Here is a 19,209-nt window from a genome sequence, read left to right on the forward strand (position 1 = left end):
ACTCATCTTCAGTCTGCGAGCTGATGTCCTCATTTGTCTGTTGCTCGCGAGTGACTCTTGGTTGAACTCGCTCATTCCGACCACTCCATCATTCTTTGCCTCAATGCCAGTTAGGTTCACAACAAGGTTCCACAACAGAATGGCTCCAATAAATCAGTAACTTCGGTCATTCAGGTGTCTCCAACCAAAGCTGATGAGAATATATCTGTATTTTAGTACTGCTGGGAGTCCTGATTTTTAAAAGCACTCAGCAACCTTGTACATTAGCGGCTGCATTGGGTATTTATTAAATACTGTCGCTTAAAGATGCATTCATGACCATTTGAGGGAAAAACTTCCTAAAAAAAAATCACACATATTTGACATACATACTGTTTTATAAAGTTGACAATCGCCTGTTTACACAACTAGCAGACACGGAGAAAGAGAGATAAGCGTTCACTTCTACTTTTCCACTTTTCTTTGAGCTCTCTTTTGGTCTCGACCGGAAAGAGAAAGGAAATTCTAGCTCTTCAGTAACGGGACGCTTCTTCGTGTTCGCCAGCTAGCTGTTAGCTTTGTCGGTCTGCCATTTGGTGCTGAGAAGGTAACATTAAAAACAGCACCGATGAAAGCAGTGTGAGTACACAAGTGCGCTTGCATCATACTGGTTGTAAAACTGTATTATCTAAACCACTTTGGAGGTAAAACCAAAAGTGGGGGCACCCCAAATGCTGATAATAATCCCTCATTGCATAGACTGTCTGTCTGTAACCTGTGGTTGATGCTTACAACCAGTAGTTTGGGTTAATTATTTTACCATTCTCTTCCAAGTAAGTTTATCTTACCAGTCTAAAACCATGAACACAAAACCCAGCTGGCGATAAACTACAAGCATCCTTTAACATCTGTGGATGAATGAGTCACTTGTTTATTTTATTTTTCAAATGTATTCCTCCCTGTGCGCTGAGAATATTTCCTGCCAGTAACCTTATCTGACCCCAGTTCTTAAATTAAGCATCTCAAGTGGCCTACACAAATGTTCTTCAAAGTGTATTTCTCGAACGCCTTTAAAACATACATAGCAGCAGGTCGTCATGGCTCCCACTGGTGACAGTTTTCCAGTTAATATACACCATGCATAATATACCATTTGATTCATGCAGTGTTTCGGGATTTGAAGCTGTGAAAAAAAAAAAAAAAAAAGGATGCACAAATATTTACAAATCACAAACTGTTGCCTTCGGGAAAGTCACAGCTTGAGAACGACAGACGCCACTGGCTGGAGCAGAAACGGCGCTGGAGCAGTTGTGTCAAATGCCACTATTCAGATGACATTTTATTTGCATGGTCACGGCGTGGCCAGGGGTATGGCGGTAATTAGAAGGAAATCAGGCTCATAAAAACAATGTAAAGGTAGCTGCTGGTGCTGTGGGTGGGCGGTAAGGCGCGAAATTGGGATGACACTTGGAGTGGAATAATGTGGAATAACACACACACAAAAAAGTGCTCTCTTTGGTACATGTATGTATCACCAACTAGCGCTGAAGCACAGTTTATTTGCCTGTCGCTAGATTCGTGCCGCAGAACGATGAAAAACAAAAAAAAGGTTGGATCTCTGTTATCGATGACAGACAATTTTTCTTCTCTTTTAGACGCATGCTATCGCTGCATCGCTGTCTGACAATTTGCATTGGTCATTTTGTCGGATAATGACATGTGACATTTAAACAGCCATCTGGCACTGCAAGGATTTCATATTTCATTTTTCTTCCATGTTAAACTGCCAAAACTCTCACTGCAGACATTTTTCTTCTAGTGAGCGCTGTGGTGAAGCGGCCATGTTTTTCAAATGTGACGAAACACAAGGTCACTTTTGATTAATGACAGCAACCCTTTCACTTTTTTAATTTTTTTTTCTGTTGCCCTCACGATGACACCCCCCCCCCCCGCGACTGAATAACCTCACAGCTCTCAATAAGAACCAATCAGGGCCACCAACAAACCCCGTTCCCACCCCGCCCTCTCAGACACACTTCATATTTTAATTAACTGAGTCAATGAAGGTATTCCTCCTGAGGGTGGGGGTTGGGGTACAGTGGACTGAGGTGAGCTGGAAAAGCAAGAGGGAGAGAAAAAGAAAAGAGAGAATGCTCGCACAAAGTAGTTTGGATGGCGGGGGGGGGCTGTTTGTCAGGTGGGAGCGTGGTCTTAATCATTGATCCCAAGCAGCCACCAGAATGAGAACAAAGGGCACTAAAATATTCATTAAAACCTGCTCTGAGCTTGTCGTGTGAGAGAGGGATGGGGGGGGGGGGGGGGGGGCAGTGGTAGAAGTAATGAGAGGAGGTTAGCTTCTTAACGTCTCATTACTGGAGTCCACTGGCTCCCACAGGAAGACAGAGACCCCTGTCACTGAGCTCTGTAATATGAAATCAGATCATATCGATAGGACCTCCTTCCTGGGAACGTTCTCATGTTGCTCTGTAACCAAAATCCTCTTGTGCCCCCACCGGTCTGCTGCCAATGGCAACGATGACGACAGGGCTTTACTCGCCCCGGAAATCAAATAAATAAGCCTTGAGGTTTTTTTTTTTTTTTGGGGGGGGGGGGGGGGGGGGGTGGTTTGAAATGATAATAACACGTCTGCCTGTGAAGCAGGGAGGGGAAGCTACCTGCACAGGGAGGGAGGGCGGGGAGTTCCGAAACACATGAGAAGCATTTCAGGGCTGCTGAGCCTAACAGATGAACCGTGAGGGAGCCATGCTGGGTGGAGAGAATCAAACCTGCTGTGTGTGTGTGTGTGTGTGTGTGTGTGTGTGTGTGTGTGTGTGTGTGTGTGTGTGCTCTCCCGAGACGCAGCTGAAAGGACTTGGCTGTCCAGGAGAAGGGGAGTCCGCACATCTACTGCGGCCATGTGTGTATGTGTAAAAGTGTATGAGTGCTGTGGCTATTTTTCTGTGTGTGTGTGTGTGTGTGTGTGTGTGTTTTACCGCTGGGCACCTGCTCACACTACTTGATGATTCCCTTTTATTTCTCCCCCTTTCTGTTGTTGGTCCAGTCTAAATAGAAAGACCTTGCAGGCGCTACAGAGAAGATCCATTCTTTTCCCCCTCCCCAAATAAATAAAACATTAGCAGTCAAATCTTACACTTGGAGGGATTGTTTACAATTTTTTTTGATTTGCGGGACGAGGAGGGGAGTTTGCCCAGCAGGATGGAGAGAATAGAGGAAGAAGTAAAGAAGAAGTGTCTCTTTTGCAGAGGAAAAGGAAAAAAAAAAAAAAAAAACCTAGATAATGGTGCCGTGGCAGCTGGAGGAAACAAAATTCAAAAAGCAAAGACGATGCTATGCGTTTGGAGGACGAAAAAACCCCCCCACAAACCTCCACTGATGATTACACAATATTCAAATTTGACTTTTCATCGTCACTGAATGATGGAGACAGATGCTTTGTGCCACTCCCGAGCAGTGGGGTAGGGGCTTTTGTAGAAGTGCCAGTGAACATCACATAAAGTTTTCCTTAGTATCCCTCCCTCTGTCTCTCTCTCTCTCTCGCTCGCTTTCTCTCAAGGGCAAACAGTACATCTAATAAGGATATGGGAGGACACGGGCCACGGCGCGGCTGCACTTGCATATTTTAGTTAGCACGGACTCAGCCAATGACTGTCGAAGGCTGCACACCTCAACTTTGCACTTCTGCAGCCTCAAGTGGCTGTGAGAAGTGACTGAGTTCCTCTGAAGTTTGAAAGCCTCTCTGGCTAGAGGTCATTTAGCACAGTGTCAGTTAACTGCACGCTCCTTGGTCCACAGTGTTACTGTCTAGTGGGGGTGGAGGGAGTGGGAGTGATGAAGAGATCCAGACGCGGAGTCTGAGTGTGCAGGACAGCCTTTTCAGAGATTTCTCAAAAAAAAGGAGAATTACATTGGAGCCAATAAATCTGTTGTACAGCACTGCATTTACAAGGGAAAGAACATTCTTCCCTACTGCTGCTACTCCAGCAATTTAGTTGATGGCTCTGGCAAGAGACAGATTTTCTTTTTCTTTTTTGAAAGGTCAAAATTGATGTAGCAGAAGCCCAGATGTCCCGACTTTTAGTCCCTATGGGTAAAGCTCCAAAAACCCTGGATCTTACATTCCCCATAATGAGGGCTGTCTCTTCTCAACGTCTTTTTATTGGCAAAGAGCAACGTATAACACATGCAGGTACCAGTCAGCGCTGACAGTCGCTTCTAGCTATCATCAGTGCAGCTAATTGACATGAATTCTGTGAGTAACTTGGCTGATGTCAGGCCAATGGGCTTTCCGCAAGATGATATCTGTACAAATCCCTCTGCAACACCACTGGCCAACGAACAACTAAAACGATCTAGCTGGGTGAGGGGTTAGGGTTAAACTTTTAGGATTATCACATAGATAATTAAACGTATCATCTTAATAGTTTGGAATCAGGCCTTCCAAGAACTGGGGGAGGTTCGACTGTACAATTTGCAACGTGTCAGATACATTGACCCGCATCTCATACAGTACTTTAAGGTGTATCCTGTGAATAGAATCATTGCGGATTAATCATTTATAAATTTAGTTATACCAGAAATTGGATCAAATAGGTGGATTTGATACTGAATTCAGATTCGATAAAATGCTGTCAAACCTCGACCCTAATCACAACGCAACCCAACAGTGTCTTTTGTTAGACCCCCCCCCACCTGGTAAATGCCCATATCTGTTAAGCTAAAAACCAAGTTTCAAATACAAATTTCTAGTTTCCCACAGAGATCACTCAAGTGATATATCTTGAATAATTTTCTACGTTTTTAAAAAAAATCCCCTCATCCCCTGACTGGTTAATTAGCATGTACAGTCGTTGGAAAATGCCCCTTCAACAGTTACTCCATTTAATATGCAACATTTTAGTCTGTGCAACCTGTTGGAGAGCCTAGTCTGATACGTCTTTGAAACACAGCATTGCAACATGAACCTCATTTTCCATTCCGCTGTCTAAGCACCCATTTGATACTGACCAGCAGCACAGTCAGTCTCCATATGCAACATTGAAATTTTCCTTGGGGACAGATTTACCACCACGCACTAGACATGCATTTCCGGAGACTGCCCTCCACACGTAAAAGAAAGTTGTGAAATAACTCCATTGACTTCAAACCTCCGACGGATCTTCGGTTGCGATGCCTTCTTCCCGTAACTTTCGTTCATTTTGCATTTTAAATGTTCATCTGGTCCAATTAGGTTCTATTTCAGCAGACTGGCTCCTGGTCAGTTTTAATTCATGCGCTGCCATCTCTTATAATTAGGCCCTGCATTAACCATGCCTCCCAAAAGAGTCTCCCTTCCTCTTCCACCACCTCATCTGCACAGGAAGCATTTGGTGCTCTTCAAAGTCTGCCTCAGCTCCCGCTCGCCGTTCACAAGCACTTTCAAATGAGATCAGCGCATTTGAGATTTAGATTCTTGATGATATTAACTTTCCTGCTTCGCCCACCCCTCTCTCTCTCTCTCTCTGCGAGTCCAGTGGTGGATCCCTAAGTGGGTGAGCTGCCTCCGGCCTCCATGCACGGCCCAAATTAAATTCCTGGGCCGCAGCTGACTTTGCTGACCTTCTGGCTTCCTGAGTTCAGTGGAAATGATTGCAGCATGCAGACAGTGATAATTACCACCTTCAGAGTACTCTGCTATCCACATCAAACCCTTTGCAAATCATGAACGGAACACGGCATCTCTTTGGGCTTAATATCCATAAGCCTCTCCAAATAGGTGATGGGAGGGATTTCGGTATTTCTTCTCCTCAGAGTATTTGCCCGAGATTAGGGGACACGTCTTGTGCTTTACAGAGGACAATCCCTGACAGCGGCAGGCTTTACTATCACTCTTATTTTTTTTTTATTTGGAGGGAATTGACATAAAACCTGAAACTCCTTGCCCCATAATGAAATAACCCTTAAACATATTCATTCAATCTGATGTGCTTTTACAAGCTGTGGAGACACGTCTACCTCCTGATTATTTATGCGCTACAGTAGTTTCCTTTTTACCATTGTGTGAATTGAATCCTGAAAGGTTGTGTTGCACAGTGCTTCGGAAAACTAACACTACCGTCAACAATGGCAGTAGCGTTGTATGGGGGGGGTTTGGGCGCAATTCAATGCACCATAGCTGTCTGAATGGGAGTGAAATTAAATATGAGACAGCAGGCGTCCCAGTGGAAGACATCTGACTGAACACCTTATTGCTTGTGTGCTAGCTTTGCAATGAATATAGGATAAATAAGCAACAGGTAATTTTATTATGCGTATTTACTTATGATCTTCCCCTCCGGTGTCGTATTTGTACAAACCCCCTTGATAAATAGCCACTGTAGGCGGCGGCTGCAGTGACAGTAATTGCTATAGGTTTGATGGTGCCGACTGAAACTCCCCGGTTTGAACAGCCACCTACGCACACAATCCACTGTCCCAACAATACCTCTTTAACTTATACACATTTAGATACAAAAGCATTTTATAATTAACAGACTTTCTTTCTTTGGCCTTGTTTAAGGGAAATAATTCAACACTTGGTGGTATCAACCAGCATTCTTGTTATCGTGACTGCAATCGAAGCTCAATATGCATACTCAATATGCTAAGGGAGGGGTCATCTGTAGTTTTTTTCCAGGCTTGCTTGAGATGGAAGGGAGAGGCGAAGGTAGATTGCCTTCATGAGAAAGTGGCCAAAATGTACAGGTTGCATTTACACTTGGCTTAGGTCCGACCACAATAGAGCCAGACCACTAACCCATGAGTATTTTGGTTGCGCTGTGTTCTGTGGGAAGAGTTACAGTTATGAGTATAGATATGAACCTCATTTACACTTTGAATTTCTCCTCATCCAGATCAGAGATCCAGATACAGGTCGCATGTTAATACCAGGTGTAAATGAGGTTCATATCTATACTCACAAATGTTAACTGTTAATCCATATCCAACAATAACTTTTGACACATATGATGTCCGTAAAACATCTGCCACTCCAGACTATTTCACCCAAAGCATGATGACTGAAACAGTTCTATCAAGGATATCACCACTGTGGGAGCCAAAAGCCCCAAAACCCTGCCAAACAGCGTCCCCGCTGAGATACAAATGGCAAAACAATGTCCCACATGCTCCGCTTCACAAACAGCTTGCGCGTTCACCTGAATGTGGCCTTGAGGATCTGTCCGGTGGTGCTCTCTTTGGTGTGGTTGTTGTATCCGTAGAAGAGGTCTCCGAACACAGTCTGGTTGGCGGGGATGTCCGCTGCTTCCCCACAGTCTATTCCCTCAGTGCAGGCCTCGGACAGCGGCAGGCACGACCTCCCATCTGGACCGCGCTTGTAGTCCTCAATACACCTAAAGTGACAGAGGTTGAAGTCATTTAATTGATTCATATATTCCCTTCTTTCCTGAGTGATATAAGTTTACTCAGTTACTTATTATTCCTTTATTGTCTGGTAATTTGCTTGTTTCTCCATATCGGCTCTTGCATTTCCTGAATTTCTTTAACCGTAGTTCTTTAGGGCGAGATGAATTAGAACCTAAAAATCAGTATGCAGAGAGCAAAACAAGAGCATTTTCAAGTTGAAGTCAATTATGTTTATACTTGTTTTACATAACTGGTTAGACTGCCAATCGGTTAAAACTGTTAAGTTGTCACTTAAATAGCCAACCATGTGACGGGAAGCTGCTCTCTCGTCTAGTTTTAAATGACAATGGGGGGGGATCACATAGCAGATGGTAGGATGAATGAGACGCCGTGTCTCATCTGCACGGCCAGTGGACGGCGACGAGAATGCTGAGACACTGATATAAACCTGATAAAATGTTTTTTTTTTTTAATACATTTTCATACACTTTTTGTTTTTTTTTTTTAAATGTGATGTGGCACATTTAGCACATATTCAACGACACTAACGTTTGAGCTAATTCTTTGGATACTCGATAAAGAGTGCAGTAGAGGTTGATGCTGGAGAGGGCCGACAGACAATACAGAAATGTTAACCACCAGTAGGGCTGAGTGAAATTTTAAAATCACAAGCTGCGATTTCAGTTTGAAGTCGCATCATTTGCAGTGTTTTAACAGGTTGTGACAACTCAAATGTAGTTAACATTAATTCTGTTGTTTGGAGAAAGAAAGAAAAAAAAAGAAAAAAGGAAGAAACTCCTCTGGTTAATATGCTTGAGAACATCAGCAGTGGGCAGTTCACCAACACCAACCAGAGTGGCTGGTCTTTTTTCGACATGCAAGATCCGGGTCAGCCCTGTCGGGCTGTGAGCCTAACGACACGTCTACACAGGAGGCATTTAAGCCGTGCTTTTCAGCCGTCCATCTCGTGCGGGTCTGACAGAACACATACAGTGCACTCCTACTTTAATCAGTCTAGCTGTCTGCGCAGGCCGTGTAACGATTCCCATTTCAGTCGCTCTATACAGGTGTAAACCTAGCAGCAGTTTGTTATTTCTACCATGAGTGCACAATCACGCAGCTGTTATCAATAAATATAAAGCCACTTTTGAATGTCATTATCACAATTGAATAATATTAATTGATACTGATTATACCACTGATGTAATATCCTGGAAAGTTGGGCTGAAGTGACATTTGTGAGAATGCTTGGTGCTTATTGCTTATTTAGGGATTTTGAACACATAGGAAAAATTAAAAAAAACAAATCCATGGAAGAAAACACAAAGGAAGACAAGACATTCAGCGTAAGAGACTAAACAACACAACACCGAATCCAAAAGCTCATCACTACCACTGCAAAATAAAAGATAAACTCCCACCTCAAAACAGAAACAGCTACAGTGACAATATCATCGCTAATTTCAAAATACATCTGTTACCCCGTTCCATAAAAAAAGTCCCTCTCATGTTTAAAAACTTGATATGTAGACACAAATACGAGACTGTGGCCTGTAGTGAATTCAAGTAAAGAATTGCAATTTAAAGTCACAATCTCAATGCTGATGAGAACACTCGCAATCATATATTTTCCTCAAATCGTTAAGCACTGATTGCCATCCCTTATGTGATAAACATGGATATTGACATTGACATAATCATCGTTTCACTGTGATCGGACCTTATATGATTACACGTGACAAATAAACTCGACTGATACTGTAACACACACACCACGCCGCAACCACGGCAAAGGTGGCACGCCTTTAAGTGCTACTACTGTATAACATGTTTAAGACTGTCAGCAGTCAGAAATATTGATTTTTAAACCTTGTGATTGGATTGGTTGTTCCGAGACATCGTCGAACACATTTTCACTGGATTCAAAACGTGCGCTGCTCAGACCTCACAACTCACAACAGTGTGCAATCAGCAAAACCCATTCTGCTCAACTGGCACAAAATCCTCCATCTCAAAAAGGGAGTTAGAATCCAAACACTGAGCGTCTTTCATATTGATGATGTTTTGACACCTCGGTGTATAATACACTCTGCCTTTGATTCATCTCACAAGACGGAGTAGAGAGAGAAAAATGGGGATGGGGAGTTAAAGAGAGAAAGATAATCTGTCAGGGATTTACACTAAGAGAAGCTCTCTCCTGGATGCCAAATGTCGCGAAAGCTAATGCCAGTCTCCAGTGGGACCAGTGGAGGATTAGCCACAGCTGCACTGTAAGGAAAGTGACAACAACAAAAAAAGCAAACAACAAAATGAGAATGAACCCGAAACATGGTGTTTAATGTAAAGAAGACAGCGAGGAACAACGGGCTTGTTGTGTTCAATGAGAAAACTGCTGCTTACAGGATCTGGCGATGTTTTCACAGTGGAGATAATCTTAAAGAGGCTGGACCTTGGCAGAGCTCCACATTCATACAGCGCACAGTCGTACAGTGCATGCTGGTGGTGACACCACTGCACGGCCTGCGGAAAATATGAACGTCTCTTTGGCATCTCCTTTGGACCACCTTTAGACGGAAGCTCTGCACACCACACGGGCCATTTTATTCAAGAACTCTGCTAAGAATGAAGTCAGGCGGCACAATGATGGGATTCATGCGACATCACCAGACGCCGGGGGTTTAATCAGTCTAATACAAGGATAACACCTGTGGAGATTTACCATGGCTGTGTATTGGCTTTACATTATATGAGGCAGGTCTATGTAGCAGTTTGATGTATATGTCTTGTGAATTTCACCAAAACATTCTCTTTAACGCTACGTTTTTTGGTTTAATCTCCTGTGTGTGTATTTGTGTGTGTGTGTGTGTGTGTGTGTGTGTGTGTGGAGACGCGCTCCGTGATATAAAAGTTAAAAGTTCTGATTTGAATGTGACTGAACTGCTGAATCTTGTCTGATATAATACCCGACTTGTCCCGAGCGAGACCTGCAGGAATTTGAGTTTGCTAATCTGACTTTTAATGAGCTACGTCTGAAGATAAAGGCTAGCGCTAGCATGCACGCAAGCGTCGTCGTCCTTCATTTGTTTTGTTCTTTTCACCAGGATAGCCACGTTTGGCACACACACACACACACAGCTCATGGTTCTGTCTTTTGTGTATCACTACAGGTTTGGAGACTAAAAAAAGAGATGTTTTATGTTAATGTTTGGGTCTATTCTCTGTTTACAGTAGACTAGATGACTGTTAATCTGATTTTCATACATCCAGAAGTACCGTAAAATGTTGTTCTCTTATAAGATACTAAAATATGGGTTTTCTGATTGCCAATTTGATTTGATTTTCTTGTCTGAATTATTTTATTTAATGTATTATGATTTTGAGATGTTTTCTCTTGTGGGCCGTATAATTTTAGTATAACTTTGTGATTCATATCGCGACAAATTGATTATTTAATTGTAACGTATTTAAAAAAAAAATAGAAGAAAAAGCCGTTTCTAACATGACCGGAGGATAGCCACGTTTGGCAGACACACACACACACAGCTCATGGTTCTGTCTTTTGTGTATCACTACAGCTGCCAGTAAAGACCAGAAATCCAGTACTGCTTCGTGCCTTCCTTGTGCACTATAGAACACAACGCAGACAACACGCACACGGGTTACATCTACATATACCGAATGTAACCATAATCTGATGAAACCTTTAACTGTAGTCTTTACTGAAGACATGACACCTGACAGTAGGAAAAGCACAGGTGTGAATGATAAAATGAATGAGTTGAAGGGCCCTGGTATTGTGCACGCTGGCTCACTGTCATGGTTTCCTGGGACACTTGAATAAAACATTAAGGTTTTTTTAGTATTAGTAACCCCTGCACTTTTCCCACTAAGACAAGTCAAAACATCTGCAGTGGAAAAACGACTATCTATGGTAATATTATCATGCGGTGTTAATGTGAATAAACATGTTATGCTTAACATGACCTGTATTTGTGTATACTACAGTATCATTACCTTTATGTGTTGTTTTACATATTTATGTCATCAGGTGAAACCTTACACATGTTATTGCACACTATTAAGTCATAATGATGAAAGTGCGTTGGTTCAAAATCTATTAAGAACGCAGGAGTCCAAAGAATATTATCACCGACAACATGTCAGGACAATGCTTTATTCAGTTGGCTTTATATGGACTAATCCAGGAATGTAGGTGGAAGTAAACAAGCTGCCATTACTGCAGTGGCATCTCACTTGACATCTATGATGCTGTGTATATACAAAGTGTATGCAAAAAGTTTGAACTTTGCAAAGCTTGCCGCTGCACATATTTTACACAAAGTTCACCTCAGCTTTAGCCAAGTAATGTGGCCAGAGGAGATCTGTAGAGGTCGCTTCAGGAAAGCAATATAGTCATCCTAAAAATCATAAAATGCTAATGCTCCGTATGAAACCACTCTCCTTAACGGTTTCCTGGACGCAACAAAAGAGAATCTGATGTCGGGTCTTTACTCTCTTTACTTTTGTTTAGATTCGTCTTGATTTATGTATTTCACCTACTTACAATGCAAGAAATCCTGGACTGAAAACATGAGAAATCAGACAATCAAATCCCTGCAAATGAAGTGGGACAACTCATGCTGGCTAGAGCTAAGTAAAGTTTTGGGGGGGGGGGGGTTGCCTTCAATGTATAGAGACAGTCAAGAGAGACAGGGAAGGGGGAGAGATAGAGAGGGGACGACATGCAGCAAAGGGCCTGAACCGAACCTGGCGCCCGCTCCACCTGGTGAACTGCAAGGCGCCCCAGACTGAATAGCATTCACATAGGCGTCACGTGTCAGAGGTGGACGTTGGTGACCATGAGCAGTCCGACCATTTGTGTTTCCTGCTTTCAAAGACAGTGAAAGCGCACTCACTTTGTCTGTGCCGCCGGAGAAATAACGGCGGCCCAACCAATGACAGACAGAATGAACTTAAAGAAGCAGGAGGTGAAAAGCACCGTCCACCTCTTGTCTCCTCTGTACACTGAGCACAAACAAAATAAATACAATAAAAATGGACATTGTATGCAGCAAAAAAAGCTGAACTTTGTTTACAGTGTCCTTCACTAGCAACAACATATGAAAAAGCAGGTTGTGCAGGCGAAAACAAGCATTTTTTGTACAAGAGATGTCAAGTATTCAATGTTCCCCTGAGGAGTTTATATGTCAAGGCCTCTGATGTAAAGACTAGGAGAAAAGCATGCAGACCAGATACAAAGAAAATAAACATGAACTCAGGTTTTACAGACTTCTATTTACTAAGTTTAAAACTGTTAGTTCTTCTGTATTGTAGCAGGCTGTTACTTCGTTTCTCAGATATATTTCCCAATTAAAGCTTTTGAATCACGGTGGCATTCAATTCAAAAAGTGGATTACTTTAATTGGGAAATATAATCTCAATAGCGGCCTGCTACAGTACATAAGAACTGACCGGTTTCAACCTAGTCAGGGTCACTATTTTACAACATCCTCCATCATGATCTCATTCTCCTCCACGGCCTCTTTTTCTAGGGACAACTTGCCCACACGGCAGAGTGAGTAACTCTGTCAATTATCCTCCATGAAGGAGAAGCCTGATATAAGAAATAATGCTTGCTGTGCACACCCACGCACCTCTTCCAAAATCGCTCTTGTAAGTTACTGTACCTGTCTGAGTAGAGACTCAGTGTATATAATGGGCGAAATTCACTGTTTTTTTTGGGTTAATTTGACCGGCCAGTTTAATTTATGTTATAATTTGTCATAGCTGTCGCATTACATAACATTTTACACCAGTTTTAAACATTATACACTACCACAGACAGCAGACTTGAACACCGACATGCTGTATGTCGAGTCAAGCATGAAAACGGCGAGGAGATGATGAGGGAGCGAGACAGCGAGTATTGGCCCGTGACCAGTTCATGATAGTTTATAGTAAAGCAGCGCAGTGAGAGTACAGCCACACTGCAGAGTACAGACGAGACATCTGTCACTCATTTGTCACGGTTAACTAGTTTGTTAGTGCCTGACTGGCTACCTTCGATCCCACCAGCCTGTACACCACAGACTGCTGCCATCCACCTAGTATAACCTCATTACGCAGCAAAAGAGAGCAGATTGCATCTTAAAAGAGAGGGCCTGTTTAGCAATATGACATCATTAATAAAGCAAGGTTTGCCAACTAATATCATAAATGTTGTTTACTGTCTCAGACCAGATAAGCTTTCACACTTCGATACTGTTTTCTTCTCCACTGATCTCTCTGATCTCTGCTGGTGAAGAGGTGTATAATTCAGGCAGCTCAGATATCTGGAAAATCAGCCCCGCACCGTTTCCCTCGCTGTCGTTTCTGTGGGGGCCATGATCACGGGAAAGTTGAGCTATCATAAAGTCCAAATGCAGCGGCAAAGAGCCGCGGGCGTTGGCGAGAGTGGCTGCCGCCATCCCTCTCCTTGTCGCTGCTGCCGGCATTGGGGGGGTGCACGGCTTCCGTTGTGTTTATACTGAAAACAACGGAGACTGCGGCTGCAATTTATTACAGTTAGCCTACATTATGTAATCTAGCTGTAGCTACTGGATTTATTACAGTTAGCCTACATTATGTAATCTAGCTGTAGCTACTGGATTTATTACAGTTAGCCTACATTTTGTAATCTAGCTGTAGCTACTGGATTTATTACAGTTAGCCTACATTATGTAATCTAGCTGTAGCTACTGGATTTATTACAGTTAGCCTACATTATGTAATCTCGCTGTAGCTACTGGATTGAACTCTGTCCAGGGGTCTCCAGGTGACTTTAGGGGGTGCCGCAGCCTCCTCAGCACCCCTACTTCCCGCCTCCAGTTAGTTGTTAGTTATAACAAAGAAGAACCACGACAACATTTCTCCCTTACTCCACCAAATCTCCTAAGGGTGCTTTCAGACTAATAGTCTGTTTGCTTTGTCCAAACCAGTGTGACACTGACGCATTTCTTATTTGGTTTCAACAGGCTAGTTTGGGGCTTGGCTCGGCCTTAACCAAGCAAACGTATTTGATTTATTTCTAAGGAATTTAGTGAGTAAATAGAAAAATCTACTTCCCCAGTATATGGATCTCTGTATTGAATCGCACTGGTGGACGTGAGCAGGGAGTGAATTTACCACACAACAAGCACCAGATGCGGGCAAAATGTGTCTTTAATGGATAACTCTTAAGGGTCACTCGCCGTACTCGCCTGGCTGGATGTAGCATTGAAAAGCCTTAGTTATATGGCGCTGTGTTAAGACTCATGAGGAATTCAAGCACTGATCTTGATCTACTGTATTTAGAATGAAGCATATGCGGTATCACATACTATAGCATATCTAATAAATGTCACTAAAAATGGATAGGGCGACATATTTAAATAATACACACCATATTAACGACTAGTCAATACATACTAGTCAATATATTCTCTCTGCACGACACAACCGATACATGAATATCAAAGAGTAGGCGGAGGTGAGTGAGGTAGGCTAAGACTTAATAACTATCACATGGTACAGGGTTGTAATCCACGAGTATCTTCACCGTGACTGTCAGCAATCTGTGACAACAGAGGAGTGCCAAATCCAAAGAGGAATGAGTTAGTTATTTGTGCTGAATTTAGATTAGTTAATGAATCATTAACCATTACATCCACCACTGCTTCCACGTTGTTATGCACGGTTAGATCACCCGTGATGCCTGCACAACTGGCGCATCCCAAGTGACTCGGGGGCCGAGAGTATATATAGATAGAATACTGTATAGGAAGATACCTATTACAGTTTAAATAGTTTCCCCCAACAGTGGTGACATAATTTCCCTTGATTTGAAAATGTGTTGTGTTAGACAAGTAGCTGTCCTACTTTCATGTCAATGGTTGCAGTTATGGGAATCCAAATAAAAATGCTTGTTCTGCAGTCAAGATACTGAATTTGCACAATCCAGTACTTAATCCACGAGTATTGACACAGATAACGATATAGGGATTGATATTGGTTTGTCTTGCCATGAAAGACATTCTGACTAGATGCTGTGTGAATGATAATAGGACTCAACATAACAGGGTTACGGAATAAAATAATTATAGTGATTAAAAATATGAACTGGTGAATCTGTTCTTTCTTACCCACAGAACATCTGGATGTTGTAGAGCGTCGGGTCGTCCTCTAGAGGAGCCAGCTGCTGGAGACACAGCTGCTCACATCCTCCGTTGAAACCGTCTGAGCAGTCGATGCCAATGTGGTGGTCGTAGCACCCGGTCCCATCCTTCATAGGACTCAACCCCGGAGGGCACTGTGGGAGGAATAAGTGTTTTTAAATGACTAATGTTAGCAATTACACATTTTCACTTCATTCAGGGACACATTCTTAGAGCTGCCTAAACAGTGAGAAGCTGCCACATTAGCACTAATCCCAGATGGGACAGGTAAACAGACCCGATAACATCTGTGCCACGGAATGTAAACAGTCAGATTTCTGTTCCCATTAGTGCAGCCTGTGTGAGCGCTGAGCTTAGTCTGTAAAGCTGCACGCGGCAAGATGTTTCATGTAGAAGTCTCACATTATCAGCCATAAACCACAGCAGGAGGCTGCGACAGTACAGGTTATCACCACTGGTGAAACGAAGCGCACAAGAAGTGGAAAAACTAATTGTCCGCAACCCAAACGTTGCCTCTGATTACTAATCAGTCAATTAACAGAATATTGATAAATAATAAACATGATAAGCCATTAACCTTTTAAGTCATCAGACAAAGCAAGCAATTCTGTGTGCACAATATTGGGCTTTGGAAAGCTGTTATTGGCATTTTTTTTTTTTACAATTCCAACTACTAAATAAATGGGGGGGGGGGGGGGGGGGGGGAGAGGCTGGCTCGTTGTAAGCCACTGATGGACTAAACTTGTAAGAGACGTGAGGAGCATCATGATGGAATAATTAACTGCCTACGTCAAAAGAAAGTGGGCTGGCCAGCAGGCTCCGATCGTCACAGGCCTTGCAGGTGACACAGGGCTTGTGGTTAAGGGTGGGTCAAACCTGGTCCCCCAGACCAGGGAAAGACAACGAGCTCACGAGGGACAAATAGGAACATCCACGCGTCACATTTGCATTATGTTAGGTGGCATCAATTTTTCCAAACAATCTTTTATTGGTGCTTGCATAAACGTGACCTGCAAACTTGGAACTTAGCAAAGCTAAAAGCTAAGTAAGCAAACTAAGTATAGCTAAGCCTGATGGGACAGACTTTCGTTTTTTCAGCCATTTAGTCATAAAAAAACACGTACATATTTCTGACTGGATGACAGATAAGGACAACTGAAGTTAGTACAATTTATCCTGTTGGGAACGTGAATGTCTGCACCAAATTCCATGGCAATCCATCGAAGAGATATTTCAATCAAAACTATAAATGTCTATCTGCTCGTGGCAGTCGAGGTCAGTCGGGGGGATTAGAATCATCGTCTGGGCACCATGGATATTCCTACACATTTTCATCACAATCCATTCAACAGTTGTTGAGGTATTTCACCAAAAGACTAAAATGTCATCCTCTAGGGACCATAAATGCCTGTACAAGATCCCAAGGTAATCCATCCAATGGTTGTTGAGATAAATCAGTATGGACCAAAGTAGTTCACCCACCTTGCTATCCCTACATCCATAAAACAACCAAGGTAGAAAAACAAAACAAAACCATGCAGTGTATGAGACAAAAATTGGCAGATTAGTATCAGAAAACATTAAGAATTGTGTTCTAACTGTTCCAATGTGCTGTGGTACTGTTGTGTCTTAATGCAAGAACAGTGCATTTCTTCTGCTCCTGTTTAACTCATGAAACATTCAGCCCCAGTAGGTAAATTCTTGACTGCATAATCAATACACAGTTTTCACAAAGGGAGTTTTAAAGTGTTATCCTGTATTTGGTACAAAGAAAAGTGCCTTTGCATAGCGCTGCCACTTGATTATCTACTGTGACACATGGAATGACAAGAACAGTGACGAAACGGCAGACAACCAGTGTCATCTTTAATGAAACTTTTTTTTTTTTTTTTTAAAGGATTCTTGTTCTTGTGAGGGGGATGAGGCAATACTGCGGGCTTAAATTTCAATTTCCATACAATCCAGAGAGGACTGCCTTCATATTTGATGAGTGAAATGAAATCCTTTAGTTTTGAAATGTGTGGGGGGGAAAAAAGCAATGGGTGTCATAGATTAACTTCAAGAAATGAATGAAAAAAAGAAAAGAAATCATTAAGTTTTTACAGAGCCATGGACAACTTCTTAATTGAAACGCACTCTGTGCTGGGGTGAATTTACAAAAGAGCTGTGAGACCTGAGTTCACCCCGTTTCCCTCCCTCTACAGTCTTCAGTTCAGTATTTCCCAAGCAATTCCTTCAGAGGCCTGTCGAGTCAAATTCACATTATGTTTTCTGTCAGCTATTACTTCAAAGAAAACTTTGATGGAGTGCATTTTAACAAGGCACTGCTACCATCAGAACAGAGACGAGGCAGCTGGTTTCCTCTAAGCACTGAGGGATCAGCAACTGCTTATTTTATTATTTAGGCCTGTATTCAGCAGTGGGTCCAGGTGGCTTATTTGGCTAATAAAGCCCACATGCTTGTTGTGGATTCCAGGCTATTTTTTTTTCTGGATGTACAGCATTCTTTTTTTTTCTATTAAAAAGGTCTTGCGATTGCTATTAAAAAATGTAAGAATAAGTTTTCACTAGAATTGCATCTCTGTACTTTAGAATTCAACTCCTTGACTTTAACTTGACTTTTAACGCATGCTTCACTAATCACTAACTCGTTCATCAGCTGTTTGGCTTGACTAGTAACGTCCGATCACATTCCTGCAGGTGTAGAGCGTGGCCATTATAACCCAACACTTACACCGTATCACTATTTAGGTATGGTCACGTGATATCAGGGAGATCTCTGGCCAGCTCCGGCGGATAAGTTCAACTTTGACAGAGTGGACGTGCTCGGGTTGGCCATTGGAAATCCCCAATTCCCTGAGGTTCAAATGAGTTTTGATAGTAAGTATTTTTAGCTTTACATATGGAGGAGAAGGGAATTCTGGAGCGAGCAAAGATGTCTTTCAGATGTTTCAAGTACTACAATATATTGATAATAAAGTGACAAAAGACATCTGTGTGTATTTGTTTGCTCACTTCAGGGAAAGAAAGGGAAAAGGGACTTAATTAAGGCGGAGCAGACGGAATTAAATAGGAACTATGGTCAACAGGCTTACATTTGTCGACGAAAAGGCAGTCCCACCATGCAAACAAATCCGAATGGCAAAGGCAGAAGGCAGGTCTAAGCCAGGCAGCAGGTAGCAGGCTGTGCACAGTGACAGTGACAGGAATAGGATCCTGTCTGAAAAGCTATGGCAAGGAAGCAATGCAGATGATCTGGCAAGGTACTGGGGCTAGAGAGCAGGTATAGGCACTAGATGAGTAAACAAGGAAATGAGGAGCAGGTGTGTAGGTGGGTGTGGTGATCAGGTGACTGGAGAGACGGGGGAAATTGAGATGGTCTGGAGAGTTTAAAGAAAATGGCATTGCTGAACCTGACAACCTGGAACAAAGCGAAACTTGGATAAACAGGTTAAATGAGACTTTATATGTTTGGGAACACAAAACATCACATTTCTTATCCATTGTTGAGAGTTTTGTTATCTTCCCCCCGACTGAACTGACAAATTGCTACTTTGCAGACTGAGTAGTAGGGGATAACCACTGGACTGTCACTGTCACAACCATACCATACTGTGAATTCCCATTTGGAAACAGT

At 42.6% G+C, this 19,209-nt stretch overlaps 1 protein-coding gene across 1 annotated transcript in view; it reads right to left on the bottom strand.

Annotated features, from left to right (window-relative positions):
- astn1 (astrotactin 1) overlaps positions 1-19,209 on the bottom strand; it is a 335,823-nt gene that overhangs the window by 174,327 nt on the left and 142,287 nt on the right. The window contains exons 13-14 of the mRNA XM_070918552.1: positions 15,540-15,706; positions 7,173-7,367 (exon numbers count right to left, since the gene is read on the bottom strand). Of these exons, the coding sequence (XP_070774653.1) occupies positions 7,173-7,367; positions 15,540-15,706 (362 nt within the window). The remainder of the gene's footprint in view (positions 1-7,172; positions 7,368-15,539; positions 15,707-19,209) is intronic.

The sequence above is a fragment of the Enoplosus armatus genome, chromosome 14 (genome assembly GCF_043641665.1).
Source record: "Enoplosus armatus isolate fEnoArm2 chromosome 14, fEnoArm2.hap1, whole genome shotgun sequence".
NCBI lineage: Eukaryota > Metazoa > Chordata > Actinopteri > Centrarchiformes > Enoplosidae > Enoplosus > Enoplosus armatus.